This window comes from Astatotilapia calliptera, unplaced genomic scaffold, assembly GCF_900246225.1.
Source record: "Astatotilapia calliptera unplaced genomic scaffold, fAstCal1.2 U_scaffold_1, whole genome shotgun sequence".
NCBI lineage: Eukaryota > Metazoa > Chordata > Actinopteri > Cichliformes > Cichlidae > Astatotilapia > Astatotilapia calliptera.
In genome coordinates, this window is record NW_020535618.1 from 146,725 (window position 1) to 162,731 (window position 16,007).

General features: G+C 41.3%; 1 protein-coding gene across 1 annotated transcript; it reads right to left on the reverse strand.

Moving 5' to 3' along the window:
- Nucleotides 1-8,947: 8,947 nt before the first annotated feature.
- Nucleotides 8,948-13,012, reverse strand: LOC113017239 (zinc finger protein 3-like). The gene is made up of 3 exons (XM_026160396.1): nt 12,709-13,012; nt 11,932-12,195; nt 8,948-10,401 (listed from the first exon to the last, which is right to left on the reverse strand). The coding sequence occupies exons 1-3, from the start codon at nt 12,917-12,919 to the stop codon at nt 9,320-9,322; spliced, it is 1,557 nt and encodes a 518-aa protein (XP_026016181.1). The 5' UTR covers nt 12,920-13,012; the 3' UTR covers nt 8,948-9,319.
- Nucleotides 13,013-16,007: the final 2,995 nt, after the last annotated feature.

Genomic DNA, 16,007 nt, shown 5'->3' on the forward strand with positions numbered 1-16,007 from the left:
AATTCTCTGCTGTATCATCCATGTGCTCTCTGGCAAACTTCAGACGGGCCTGGACATGCACTGGCTTCAGCAGCGGAACACGTCTGGCACTGCGGGATTTGATTCCCTGCCGTTGTAGTGTGTTACTGATGGTGACCTTTGTTACTTTGGTCCCAGCTCTCTGCAGGTCATTCACCAGGTCCCCCCGTGTGGTTCTCGGATCTTTGCTCACCGTTCTCATGATCATTTTGACCCCACGGGATGAGATCTTGCGTGGAGCCCCAGATCGAGGGAGATTATCAGTGGTCTTGTATGTCTTCCATTTTCTGATGATTGCTCCCACAGTTGATTTTTTTCACACCAAGCTGCTTGCCTATTGTAGATTCACTCTTCCCAGTCTGGTGCAGGTCTACAGTACTTTTCCTGGTGTCCTTCGAAAGCTCTTTGGTCTTGGCCATGGCGGAGTTTGGAGTCTGACTGTTTGAGGCTGTGGACAGGTGTCTTTTATACAGATGATGAGTTCAAACAGGTGCCATTCATACAGGTAACGAGTGGGGGACAGAAAAGCTTCTTACAGAAGACGTTACAGGTCTGTGAGAGCCAGAGATTTTCCTTGTTTGAGGTGACCAAATACTTATTTTCCACCCTGATTTACGAATAAATTCTTTACAAATCCTACCATGTGAGTTTATGGATTTTTTTTTCAACAACTGTCAACTGTCTCTCACAGTTGAAGTGTACCTCTGGTGCAAATTACTGACCTCTGTCATCATTTTAATTGGGGGAACTTGCACAATCGGTGGCTGACTAAATACTTTTTTGCCCCACTGTATGCTTTAGCAAAAAGGAAAGTTTTAAGGCGAATCTTGAGAGTAGAGATAGTGTCTGTCTCCCGAATCCAAACTGAAACATAATTTCTTTAGGGATTAATAAAGTATACTGATTCTGATTGTTTCAGGATGACCTGCCATTATCCAATGACACATCTGCTTACCTGTATCTTTTGCTCGTTTATCCTCCTCTTCTTTTGTCTTTTTTTTTTTCTAAACTGAGCACCTGATGTACGGAATGCCAGGACTGCCATAATGAATTAATTAAATACACCATTAAATAATTAATTAAATGTGTCAATAATTAATTAAAATTGGAATTAATTAATTAAATAAATTGTTATGACACATGTAATTAATTAATTATTAACACATCTAATTAATTATTTATGTTTTTCACATTTTAATTAATTATTAACACATTTAATTAATTATTTAATGATATATTTATTTATTTCATTTTGGCAGTCCTGGCACCTGGCTCTCATCTTGAATTAATTTTATCTGTCAGCCTCACCCATCAAACTCAGGGGGCGGGGTTAACGCTGCCCATGCAGCTTCTCTAACATTTGATTGGTTGCCGTGCAAAGTAAGTCAAAGCAGGTCGATCCTAGATAATCGATTGCTTGTGTAGACTTGGGGCAGCCAGTTATCCCAGAATGCAGATCAAATCACAGCCAGCAATGGTGGTGGTGTAGTTTTAAAATACCCCGTTTTTCTGTCACCAACTACACTTTTAACAGTGTTTTGGCTGCGAATGTCGCGACGTATGTCTGGTCAGGTTGTCAACATAGAACATGTTTGCAAAAGTGCTCAGATGTTTTCAGAGATTTCACTAGCTCTGCTAACAGTCAGCATGCAGAGTGCACCCAGGGGGTTACGTTAACCGGTTTGTTTACATATTCCACTCTCCGTGTTTCACATGTTGCATTCGTTTTTTAATAGTTATTCAACTGTATTCTAAGCACCAGCTGTCTGTTAGAATGTGATTTTCTCTCTCTCTCTCTCTCTTTTTTTTTTTTTTTTTGCTTTTTCGGTCATGTTATGTTTACCTGTCAAAGGTTTGTTACAAACTATGAAACACATCGTGCAGACTTCTGGATGTTAGAAGAAAACTAATACTGCTCATGAATGAGACTAAAGGCAGGAAGGTGTCCTTTAAAACTAAACATGTTAATAGGACCTCCCTATTTATATCATAGTTTATGATATAGCACGTGTATTTCAGTAATAGCCTGCTGATTTCAGTGTAGCGGTGAACAGTCGCACAGCTCACGTAGTATCTGTGATACTCCTTAACTATAATTTATCCAAGTTAACTTCAGTTAACTATTCAGACAGTTCTTTTGCAATGAAAAACATAAACACTCATGCTGCCGGTAGGTTTCCTCAGTGCCCGCTTTTAACATTACAGCTGTTTATGCAGTAACCAGGGTAACCACAGACTCTGAGCGGCTGGATCGACGGAGGTCAGACAACAATTTTACATGTATGATCTTAAAACAGGACACAGCCACTATACGTGCTGGCCTCATATCAAATGTGAAGGCAGACTGAGTCTATGTTTGACGTTTTTTATATCTAATCTTCCTTTTCAAACATTTAAACAGCAGCGAGTCTGCAGCTGAGGGAATACAAACTCAAATTGTCGGAACAGGTTTGCTCGTTTCTTGGATTCATTTGGTGATTTATTAAATGTATAACTATTATTCTAATCTGCTGCTGAGTCTCTTACACTTTTCTTTATGCTGTATATTTTCACGTCTCTGGAATAGTTGGCAGTTAGATAGTCAGCTGGGAAACTCTGTGTTAACTCATGGAGCTGAGGATATCGTGGATATGCTGACCTCGCTCCGTGGTGTACAGGGCCGTTTACCCTCATGATTAATATTCACAATAAAAATATTAGCCGAACATCATGAAGTCTGTATGTGTTTCATAGTGTCGAACAACCTTTGTACAGTTAAAGCCAGCAGTTACTACATGACAGAAACACCAACGTTATCTCTTTTATGTGTTTATACACAGGTCACGCTGATTACTGAACAAAAACCCAAAGATCAGATGTTAAACAGATTTATTTGCTCTCTCTCCTCCTTAAACATGTTTTTAATGTTAGTTATAATTCAGAATTGGCGACTGAAACACGTAGGACACATAAGAACATCAGGAAATAAAACACCGATAAATATAACCTCAGTAAAAGAAGTCAGCGGGGGTTACTACAGCTGTGTACCGGGGCCTGCGCTTTGTCGGCGGTAATAATAGCTCGATTGCTTGCGAGGCGAGCGGGTCTATCCCACGCTTTGCCGTGAGACTGGACAGACATCTCTGAAATCATCGAAGCACTTTTGCAAAGAGGCTGTATCTTGACAAACCGACCAGACATATGAAGATTAAACCACTACATTCTCGGCTAAAAAAATATTAAAACGGTATTTGGTGACACACAAACAGGGTTTTTCAAAGTTCAGTTCTGTTAGCTTCCACATGCCGGTTGTTGTGTGCTAAAAACAATGGCCACCAGGCCAAAGCAATGGTTTTGACTCGATCAGCGTTAACCCCGCCCCCTGGGTTTGATGGATGAGGCTGACAGATAAAATTATTTCAAGATGACTGCCAGGCGCCAGGACTGGCAAAATGAAATAAATAAATATATCATTAAATAATTAATTAAATGCGTCAATAATTAATTAAATGTGTCAATAATTAATAAAAATGTGAAATACATAAATAATTAAATGTGTCTATAATTAATTAAAATGTGAAATACATAAATAATTAATTAAATGTGTCAATAATTAATTAATTACATGTGTCATAACTATTTATTTAATTAATTAATTCCAATTTTAATTAATTATTGACACATTTAATTAATTATTTAATGGTGTATTTAATTAATTCATTATGGCAGTCCTGGCATTCCATACTGATGGCTTTGAACTTTTCTTGTCCATCTTGGTTTTAATTTTGCACTCCAGTATGAACACCCATCCCCCAACTCGAGGATCACCACAAGGTGTATTTCTGGGATTTCGCACAACCCAGTATTCAAATCAAGAGTACATAATGGACTTGGATTTACAGCATTATGAATGAAATGTGCTCTATTTGGAAGCAGCCGGCCCCCTCACCTTTCGATGTGTTGTGTGTGAGACTTTAAATCATCAAACTGTAAATGATAAGTTTTAAATTGTTATTAATCCCTTTACCACTAGTCCTAAAGTGTATATTTATTTTTTTTTACTCTTCTTATATATATATTGTTTGTTTACTTGCACTGCTGTAACTGGAGCCTCGTCGTCTCGTCTCTCTATATCCTGGACTGTATGTAGCGGAGATGACAAAGTTTACTTTGACTTCAGCAGCAAGCAGGCGCACCGAGGGCTCTCGCGCTCACTCTGAACATATAGAATTTCGAAAAAACATTGGTGCAAATTATAAGTCTGTATCATAATGTCTGGTGTTTTCGTGTTTGTTGGTTTGTTTTTATTTTGTTTTATTTTGGGGGTGGGTTATTAGACGTTGCTCCAGCCAGCCAGTGAATACCCTGCCGCCCCGCCCTCTCCTCCCTGTGCCGCAAGCAGCAGGCGCACCTCGCAAACGGAGGGCGCCCTTACTCCCAGCAAATGGGCGATAGAAAACCAATCGGTGCCTATGCCATTCCCAATATGCGCTGGCATGACGTCGGGGCAGCATGAGTACGAGCAATTTTTTAAATTTATTTATTTATTTTTGCCGATGCCCGTGATGCCCCCACCACGATGCCGCCCCGGGCAACTGCCCATGTCGCCCGTATCAAAAACCGCTACTGCCTGTCAGTACTCTTGCTGCAGCATTTTGTCTAGCAGCACAAGCACAGAGATGAGTCCACTGTCAGAGGCCATAAGAAGATCATTTGTAACCTTCACTAAAGCCGTTTCTGTGCTGTGATGAGCTCTGAAACCTGACTGAATCTCTTCAAATAAACCATTCCTCTGCAGATGATCAGTTAGCTGTTTGACAACTACTTTTTCAAGGATTTTTAATATGAAAGGAAGGTTGGAGATTGGCCTATAATTAGCTAAGATAGCTGGGTCTAGGGATGGCTTTTTGAGTAAAGGTTAAACTACAGCCAGCTTGAAGGCCTGTGGTACATTGACTGATTATTAGAGATAGGATAGGTTGATCATATTTAAGATTGAAGCATTAATTAATGGCAGGACTTCTTTGAGCAGTTTTGTAGGAATGGGGTCTAAAAGACACGTTGATGGTTTGGAGGAAGTAATTACTGAAGTTAAATCAGAAAGATCAATTGGAGAAAAGGAGTCTAACTTAACATCAATGGTACTAAAAGTAGCTGTAGATAATATTACATCTGTGAGATGATTATTGGTAATTTTTTCTTTAATGATTAAAATTTTATTTGTGAAGAAGTTCATGAAATCATTACTAGTTAACATTAAAGGGATGGTTGGCTCAAAAGAGCTCTGACTTTTTGTCAGCCTGGCTACAGTGCTGAAGAGAAACCTGGGGTTGTTCTTATTTACTTCAATCAGTGACAAATAGTAAGATGTTCTGGCTTTGCGGAGGGCTTTCTTTTAAAGCAGCAAACTATTTCTCCAGGCTAAATGATGATCTTCTAAATTTATGAGTTATCTGCTTTAGGCTACGTGTTTGAGAATTATACCATGGAGTCAGGTACTGATTTGAGGCCTTAGTTTTCACAGGAGCTACAGTATCCAGAGTCGTACGTAGTGAGGAGGTAAAAATTATTAACAAGTTAATTGATCTCTGTTGGGGTAGCGTTCAGATAGCTGCTCTGCTCTGTGTTGGTACAGGGCATTGGAGATGATAACAGTGGGTGGATTATATTCTTAAACTTAGTTACAGCGCTTTCAGAAAGACATCTACTGTGATAAAGTCTACTCTCCATTGTTGTGTAATCAATTATTGTAAATGTAAATGTTATCAGGAAATGATCAGACAGGAGAGGGTTTTCAGGAAACACTGTTAAATATTCAGTTTCTATGCCATATGTTAAAACAAGATCAAGAGTGTGATTAAAGTGGTGGGTGGGTTCTTTTACACTTTGAGAGAAGCCAATTGTGTCTAATAAGAGATTAAATGCCATGTTGAGGCTGTCATTTTTAGCATCTACATGGATGTGAAAATCACCCACAATAACTATTTTATCTGAGCTGAGAACTAAATCAGATATATATAGTCTGAGAAATCAGAGAGAAACTCTGTGTAAGGCCCAGGTGGACGATAGATGATAACAAGTAAGGCTGGTTTCTGAGTTTTACAGCTGGGGTGGACAAGGTTTAATTCATTTGACAGCCTGATGCTGTCAAATGAATTAAAAGTCTGTCTTGGTCTTTCGTTAATTAATAGGCTGGTGTGAAAAATTGCTGCCACACCGCCCCCTCGGCCTGTGCTTTGAGGTTTCTGGTAGTTAGAATGACTCGGGAGTGTTGATTCATTTAAACTAACATAATCATCCGGCTGCAACCAGGTACTGTTCTTTCTTTGTGATTTTTTATATTTAAGTTGTTTGTTGCTGGTTTTTAGTTTATTTTTTGTCTTTTTGGGAGCTGACACAGTCTCAATGGAAATGGGTTTTTTGGGGGGGTAGCAGGAGGAGAGAAGCTGCAGAGAGGCGTGTAAGATTGCAACTCTGCTTCCTGGTCCCAACTGTGGATTGTCATATTTTGGGGGGGGTTTAATAAATTTTTCCATATTTCTAGAAATGAGAGCTGCTCCATCCAAAGTGGGATGGATGCCGTCTCTCCTAACAAGACCAGGTTTCCTCCAGAAGGTTTGCCAATTATCTATGAAGACCACATCGTTTCTTGGACACCACTCAGAGAGCCAGCAATTTCAGGAGAACATGCGGCTAAACATGTCACTCCTGGTCTGATTGGAGAGGGGACCAGAGAAAACTACAGAGTCCGACATTGTTTTGGCAAAGTTACACACCGATTCAATATTGATTTTAGTGACCTCCGATTGGCGTAACCGGGTGTCATCACTGCCGACGTGAAGTATGATTTTACTGTATTTACGTTTACCCTTAGCCAGCAGTTTTAAATTTCCTTCAATGTCGCCTGCTCTGGCCCCTGGAAGACAATTGACTATGGTTGCCAGTGTCTCTAGCTTCACATGTCTGAGAACAGAATCACCAATTACCAGAGTTTGACCCCCCCCAGCCGCCTTCTTTCCCCAGCTGCTTGAGATCTGCCGGGGAACAGCTAGCGGGGCCTACGCTATCTTCGGCTGCACCAGCTACAGGGGCCTGGCTAGCTATGGGTGAATGAAGGGTGCGAAGCCGAGTCTCCAATTCAGTAATCCTGGCCTCCAGAGCTACAAATATGATACATTTCTTACAAGTATCATTACTGCTAAAGGAGGCTGAGGAATAACTAAACATCTGACACAATGAGCAGGAAAGTGCAGGAGGGACAGGTGAAGTAGCCATGGTGCTAACGAGTCGGCTATGAGCTAAGCTAAGCTAGCTAGCTTACTTACAACTGGGCTCATCAGCATATTTACATGCTTCCATCTCCCATTTCTGCTCGGTAGCACCTCATAGTTTTCGACTTTACTTTTTCTCCCTCCCTCACGCTCACACACACACAGCGGGAGGGGTGGTCCCACACGTTCTCCCTGTAGCACGGACTACACCATGAGGCTACAGTCTTAAAGGGCCATGCCTGTAACACTCTGCCGTTGTATTAAATCATTTTTTTTGTATAATAATTTTAAAATTTTTTTTGTCACATCTGCAAGTACAGGTGACGTGGGCCACAAATGGCCTTCGGGCCGCGAGTTTCAGACCCCTGTTCTAGAGGCTTCTCAAAAGCCTCTAGAAGGAAATTAGTTATCGTGTGACAGTTTTATGGCAAAGGAGGGTGGGAAGGGATCAGTTGACAAAGAGCGAGTGAATTCGACAAAGTCGAAAGCTGACGGCAGCTCGCGGGCCTTGCTGTCGAGGTAGGGCTTCATGTGTGACAGACAGTAGTCTGCCTGCGGGTGGGATGGGTACCAGTGTCCGGTGCCATGATTGCACCGGTTCTGATATAAACAGTAGTAACCAGACCGAAAAGCAGCGCACATTTCTGTGCTTTTTTTTCCTGAGCTGTGATACACTTCTAGCCAATCATTTTACGTTTCTGAGGATAGTAGGTGGGTCCAGGTATGTACGTTCTTTTAGAGCAGAGCTACAGATTAAAAATGCCCAAGGTGAAGCGGTCAAAAGTCTGGCTGTACTTCACAGCAAAATATGCAAACTCAGCAGCCTGCAACAAGTGCTTTAAGCTGATACTGTGATACTGTCAAAGGAGGTAACACCTCGAATCCAATGAAACACCTGGCGACGCATAGCGTTTTTTTTTTTAAAAGCCGAGAAATGCGCCGTATTTGATAGCTTGCTGCGAGACCTCGCACCGAGCACATCTACTGCGGGTGTGGTGCCTGTTATCGGACCCGGATTTAGCAACATCCCCCAAAAACCCGAAGAGGAGAGTCCTGGCCCCTAGCCCTGCCAGTGTAGCAGAAATGATGACGGATGATGATGGCAGCAGCAGCCGTTCTTCTCTGCGTGAGTAGCTTAATGTTGTTCGTGTGTAATTTACGTTGAGTAGGCTAACCACGTTATTACATTAATGCATGTAAGGTGAACTAGCAAACATCATCACAGCTACATGCGGCTGTCTTCTTGTTTGATGACAGATACTCCCTTCACCCTGGCCAAAAAGGCTAAAATGACCAAAGAAAAAGAGGGAAATGGCTAAACATGAGAGGTTTTTGGACAAAGTTTGTGTTTTTTCCATTGATTAAGCACTGCTACCAGCCAAGAGTGATACCATATATGCCCCATAGCTGCAGAAAAGGCTAACATTGTTATTTTTTTTTTTACAAAAAACCAGCTGAACATGAGAGGTTTTTGGACCAATTTTGTGTTCTCCATTCTTTAAGCACCGGTTTGAGCACCGGCACCATTTCAAGAGTACCGATTTGGCACCAGTATCGGATAAAACCTAAACAATACCCATCCCTAGGTGGGACTGACAAAATATACTGGGGACTTCCCCCTTCAAGCATGAAACTTGGTATTTGATACTTTTGCTCCCTTACAAGAATAAACACAATTCTTGACTGTTGCTCACTTTCTTCATTTTTATTGTGACTTAAACTCAGTTGAGCAAAGGATTAAAACTATTAACCAGAATACTGGTTTGGGGTCCATTTGTCCCATTATAGGATATAAAGTAATAATAATAAACAACAGAGCTAAACAATGAACCAATAGAAAAGAGCATACTGAACCTTAACCCTCATGAAATGTAAGATCAGTTTTCCTGATACAATTAATAAAATAATGTAATAAACTGAACAAACAATGCTGAGAGTTCTTTACTGCTCTGGAAAAAAAGAAAAAAAAATGATTTGAATATGGATCATCTTTTTACTCAGGTGTTCAGCAATGACTCACATCTGTCCCACATTTTCTAAGTATATACGTTTTACACCGTATGAATTCTCATGTGCTTCTTTAATTGTAGCTTATCGACAAACCTTTTCCCACAGATGCTACAAGGAAACGGTTTCTCACCTGTGTGAATTCTTATATGGCAGTCCAAACTTGACTTCTGAATAAATCCTTTGCCACAAGTGCTACAAGAATGTGGCTTCTCACCTGTGTGAATTCTCATGTGTGTTTTGAATGTTGATAAGTCAGCAAAACTTTTCCCACAGGTACCACAAGGGTACGGCTTCTCACCTGTGTGAACTCTCATGTGTGTTTTGAATGCTGACAAGGTACAAATTTTCTTCCCACAGGTGCTACAGGAATACGGCTTCTCACCTGTGTGAATTCTCGTGTGTGTTTTGACTTCTAATGAAGTAGCAAATGTTTTCCCACAGGTACCACAAGAATACGGCTTCTCACCTTTGTGAATTCTCATGTGTTTTTTGAATGTTGATAAGGCAGCAAATCTTTTCCCACAGGTGCCACAAGAATACGGCTTCTCACCTTTGTGAATTCTCTTGTGTTTTTTGAATGTTGATAAGTCAGCAAATCTTTTCCCACAGGTGCTACAGGAATACGGCTTTTCACCTGTGTGAACTCTTAGATGTGTAATCATATTGTATTCATCCTGTAAAGTTTTTCCACACACTTCACATTGTATAGACTTGTTCTTTGTGTCCGTTCTACTTTTACTCGATGACACAGGAAGGTTGTCTACTCTTTGACTGTGACGTCTCTCATTCAGCTCTGTATTTCTAGTAGTTCCTGAGACCACATGCTGACTTTTTTCATTATCTCGGGTCTCTGCTTCAGGAGAGCTGTGAGAAAGGAGCTGCTCACTGTTTGGTTCTGGTTTACTGTAGGCACTTTCCTCATAAGCGGGTGTCACCATGAAGGTATCAGCCTCCTGCTTCAGCCCAAGCTGCTCTCCCTTCTGACTGCTGCCAAGTTCCTCCTTTTCCTCTTTAATCTGCGGAGTCTCTGGGTCCTCTTGGTTCAGGCTGGAGTTCCTCTCCTGGTTACAGACCTGCTGGTCTGTAAGAACCTCCTCTTCCTCAAAAGCATGCTGATGGACATCTAAAATGATAGCAAAACAAACATTTGAGAAAATATTTACTGGTCTAAACCATTAGCAGATCTCTACATCTTGAGTATGTTGCTCACATATACCACTGAAATTTAAAATGTAAAAATGTGAAAAATTAGGAGGTTTGAAAACTCTGAGTTCTTCTTGTGCCTTGAACCCCTGGCTAGCTATCGAGCTGGTGGGTAACAGACGTCTCTGAAAACGTCAGAGCACTTTTGCAAATAGGTGATGTCTTGATAAACCGTGCAGATATCTGAAGTTTACACAGCTACATTTCTCGCCTGAAAATATGTTAAAAGTTAATTTTGTCACCCAGAAAGAGTAATATTAAAACTAAGTAGCTGCCGCCATTGTTGGGAACGTAAATTGGCTGAGGCGCACTATGATTCCTGGGATAGGTTGGGCCACGAAGGATACACCCAACCCATCCTTCAAATCTGGGAAAATGAAGGACACATTTGTAGGCCGCATTTGGAGGAATCTTCGAATTTGGACAGCCTTCATTGCATTGCTGCAACGTAATCGGCCTACAAATGCAGACTCCGAAGGATGCAGGCCCTGAATTTGGACACAGCTATGATACTGGACACTACTTCTTCTTCGGGGTATAATGGCAGCTGTCATTCTTGTACATGCAGTGCTGCCATCTTCTGTTTCAGTCCATTATTACAATCTTAAATCTTACAAAACTTCCCATGACAAGTTGACTATTAAATTAGTGGTGGACGATTTTGATGGTAGACTAATCATGGCAGCCCTAGAAATAACTAAATGTTTTTTGTTAAATGAATGTGGATGTCTGAATTGGCCGCAGTTACAAGAAGGCATGCTGGGGAAGAGCTCTCTTACACAGTAGTAACCGTTTTGGCTGTGCTTGAAATGCCATGAAAACACTCTTCTTGTCTAACAAATTTAACTTTAGAAACTCTGAATTCATATTTTCCAAAACAGAATAGAAATATTTATTCATACTTACCCAGACCTGTAAACTGTTCAAAATTTACCATTTCCATGCTGCAGAGGAAACATGTAATTCTTTAACTTAAACTGATAACAGAACAAAATGAAACTTGTGTTGTTGACTTTGTGTCTCTGTGTAGATTTGGTCTGACCAGTGAGTGGAAATTTGAAACCCAGATGTTTCACGTCTTTCATTCTGGTGAATTTTTACGTACTAATTTTTCACCTTTTTGCATGAATTAATGGTGGAAATGCATTTATGTAAATGAAAACAGAAAATTATGCCAAAGAGATTAAATCATGCTGCTTTTTACTTTTGGACTTTCAATTCTTCCTGTGACTCTGAAAATAAATGCAACCAACTAACCTAACCCAGCTGTCTGCATGTCTCTGGATAGTGAACAAGGGGAGAACATGCAAACTCCACACAGAAAGGCCCGGCCACATGATGGAGTCAAACTCAGGACCTTGTTGCTGTGGGCCAACAGCGCTAGCCACTGTTCCACTGTGACACCCATGAGTCATATTCACTGTTATTAAAACATCACAGTTTTACATACCTATTCTGTGTAACTTTATCTCAGGTTTACAGATGGTCTCCAGCAGTCTGAGCTGCTCTTCATCAGTCCAGACGATAATGCCTTCAGCCTCCTTCTTCAGTCCAAGCTGCTCTCCCTCCTGACTGCTGCAGAGCTCCTCTTGTTCCTCTTTAATCTGTGGAGGCTCTGGGTCCTCCTGGTCCAGACTGGAGTTCCTCTCCTGGTTACAGACCTGCTGCTCATCCAGACCCTCCTCTTCCTCACAGTCATATTGTTGTGGGAGGTCTTGAGGAACAAAGAAACACAAGAACAATAATTACAAATGTGTTGATATAAAAACTCAAACTATCTTTTAAAAGCTACATGCTAACATGTTAGGATCGAAGTTTCCCAAACTAAACTGCAGGGTGACACCATGAAAACATCAGTGTCTGAAATCCTTCTTTAAACAAAGCTTCACTTTAACTTCAGAGAAGTCTGTTAACAACTTGTTAAATGTGTTTTCTGCTGACATCTAACTAGATCTTTACTGCACAGTCTCAGTGTTTACAGAGGATCCAACACACACCTGATGTACTCAACAGTGGAATATGTTAGAGAGAAAAAAGTTTAATAAATAAATCAAAATTTTTAAAACCTAACCTATCAGTGACCATGGACCTGCACCAATCCAACATAGTCCATCACTGGACACTGACCCACAGCACTGATAAATACCCAGTTTAACATCTTCTAGTAAAGTCAGTCACACTGAAGAATCTGAGCTTGAACAGCACATTGTTAAAAACATGTCCATACCTATGATGTGTGAGTTTCTGTCGGGTTTCCGGCTGATATCCGGCAGTCTGTGCTGATGGTTGATCTCCTCCTCATACTGGACGATGGTTTTTTGAACCTCTGAGAAGATTTCTTCATAAACAGCAGTTAGTCTCTCCTTGATGAACTCTCTCAGATACTGTACTGAACTCATTGCTGCTTCAACTGAGACTGGGCGGATCAATACAAGCATCAATAAAAGCGATACAGACGTTGGTATCAGATCAACACTGATGTGACGGGATTGATACTTCAGTTTGTGTCTCTCCTCCAAGTTCAGTCCGCTTCTTCAGCAGCAGCTATGTCTGCAAACACACTGCTCCACTACCACAGTAGTGCTGTCCTCCTCCCTTCTTCTTTGGGGGTTGATGGCGTTTGACATATCAGCTTACAGATGCATTTATCCCACCTTCTGGACTGGAGTGTGAACAGGAGAATAGCAGGAAAAACAAGGACAATTATATTCTTTCATCAGTCTTATAATTCAATACTACAATTTTCCATTTACGCCTAGATTTCTGAGTTTAATGAGGAGTCTCTCTTTCCATAACATGTTGTATGGCTGTATTAAAGAAGACTGCTATCATCATTTCCTTATTTGTTTGAGCTTTCCTGATGTCTGATTCCAAATATAATAAACTATCCATCGTCCCTCTTTCTTTATGAAACCCACTCTGATCCCCAGAGAAGAGACTGTTAGTATCTAAAAATCAGCTTCATCTGTTTTCATGCTCTCCCCAATGATACGATGGGTTTTTAACTAGTTTACTATTATCTGCTTCCTGACTGATGGGATTGTGCCTTTTTCATATACAGTGGGGCAAAAAAGTATTTAGCCAGCCACCGATTGTGCAAGTTCCCCCAATTTTAATGATGACAGAGGTCAGTAATTTACACCAGAGGTACACTTCTGGTCCTAGCACACTTCAAATCCTGTCTCCCCCCCACCCTGGACCCCCACCAATTCGCATACCGCCAGAACAGGAGCACAGAGGATGCAGTCTCCATCGCACTGCACTCTGTCCTCTCACACCTGGACAACAACAACACCTACGCCAGAATGCTGTTTATAGACTTCAGTTCAGCGTTCAATACAATCCACCCCTCACAACTCATCAAGAAACTGACAGACCTGGGCATCAGTTCCCTCATCTGCAAATGGTTACTGGACTTCCTGACCAACCGCCCCCAACATGTCCGGCTGGATAACCACTGCTCATCTACCATCACAATGAACACCGGTGTACCACAAGGCTGTGTGATGAGCCCTTTCCTCTACTCCCTCTTCACCCACGACTGCAGACCTGCTGATGGTTCCAACACCATCATTAAGTTTGCAGATGACACCACGGTGATTGGCCTCATCAGTGACAACGATGAGGCCGCCTACAGGGAGGAAGTGGATCGTCTGGCTGAGTGGTGCGACAGAAACAACCTGCTGCTTAACACCGAGAAGACCAAGGAGCTCATCGTGGACTACAGGAGGAATGCTGACCCACATCCACCCATCCACATTAAGGGGACGGCTGTGGAGCGTGTGAGCAGCTTCAAGTTCCTGGGAGTCCACATCTCCGAGGATCTCACCTGGACGACCAACTGCTCCAAGCTGGTCAAGAAGGCTCATCAGCGCCTCTTCTTCTTGAGGACTCTGAGGAAGAACCACCTGTCCTCAGACATCCTGGTGAACTTCTATCGTTGCACCATCGAGAGCATCCTGACCAACTGTATAACAGTCTGGTACGGGAACTGCTCTGCCTCGGACCGGAAGGCGTTGCAGAGGGTCGTGAAAACTGCCCAGCGCATCGCCGGAGCACCACTTCCTGCCATAAAAGACATCTACAGGAAGAGGTGTCTGAAAAGGGCTGGGAAAATCATCAAAGACCCCAGTCACCCGTCACATGGACTCTTCACCCTCCTGCCCTCTGGGAGGCGCTACAGGAGCCTCCGGACTAAGACCACCAGGTACCGGAACAGCTTCTTCCCCACAGCTGTCAGACTCCTGAACTCTGCCTCCTGATATCTGACCCACGTTAACATATGGACTGAACATACACACACCCACAATGGACAACTGTACCCTCAAACACACAATAATAACATGGACTGAACCACCACTCACAACCACTAGCACTTTATATAGCCTCTGTAGAAACTATCTACACCCTCACTTATCTTAACTGCACTACTGTATAGCTCTGTGTAAATAATCATTCTGTACATTCGATAATCTTTAATTCTACAACTGTTTACAACTTCCATAGTTCACATTTCTGTATAGCTGTATATCTCAGATTTCTGTAAAGTTATTTATTTCATATTCTGTATAGTTTTTCATATTTATATCCTGTTCATAGCCTGTACATAGCTTGTACTCACTACAGCCTGTACATACTTATAGTTATAGCATATTCACAACATAGTTCATACCGTGTACATTATAACATACCATAATAGACCCATTTCTGTAATATACTTACATATCTATACTATTGCTAATATATATTGTAATATATCTATATCACTAAAGCACTTCTGGATGGATGCAAACTGCATTTCGTTGCCCTGTACCTGTGCATGTGCAATGACAATAAAGTTGAATTCTATTCTATTCTACTGAAACAATACGGGAATAGAGCAGATGTTATAGAATTCAACATTAATGAATCAATGGTACAGAAGTGGAGGAAGCACAGTTTTTGGCTTTCCCCATATTTCAAAATCTACTTTGTCTCTTTCCTATTAATGTCACCTGGCATAATTAGCAGATGATATTGCTTGCAGCTGGTGCAATGCTTTCGACCAAAACAGGGATCGCTTGATGAAAAGTTTCAAATAACTATAGTATCAGAATCAGTCTTATTAGGTAATGTTAAAATAATTTTATCATTTAAGTGTTTTCAGTGTGGGAGAAAGTACTCTGGGCCTTCAAGTTAAACACTATTAAAAGCAGTAACAAGTTTAATATTCAGAAACTTAAATTATGTATCAGTAGCAGAATCAGGGTACACATTTTTCAGGGTCAAGCACCTTTTAAGCACTTTCAAGGTCCATTTTTCAAGCTTTTCCAGCACATTACCGAGGAGCCTCGCAGTGTAATACATACTGTGCTTCAACGTAATATTACTGTACTGTGTGTGTATAAGGACCACAAATGATACATGTTAAGAGACATGGTTACAAAGAGGATTTCAAACTCCAGGCTGTCAGTGACGCAGTAGAACCTGGGAACAGAGGAGCTGCGAAATCTGTCTGTCTTTGTTATTATGCTCAGCATCTTTTAG

Excerpts from the sequence above, each read along its gene's own strand:
- LOC113017239 (XM_026160396.1), bottom strand. The coding sequence starts at position 12,919 with ATGCTTGTATTGATCCGCCCAGTCTCAGTTGAAGCAGCAATGAGTTCA. Across the intron at positions 12,196-12,708 it reads CAGAAACTCACACATCATAG|ACCTCCCACAACAATATGAC; the intron begins GTATGGACATGT and ends TTGTTCCTCAAG. Across the intron at positions 10,402-11,931 it reads GATAAAGTTACACAGAATAG|ATGTCCATCAGCATGCTTTT; the intron begins GTATGTAAAACT and ends CTATCATTTTAG.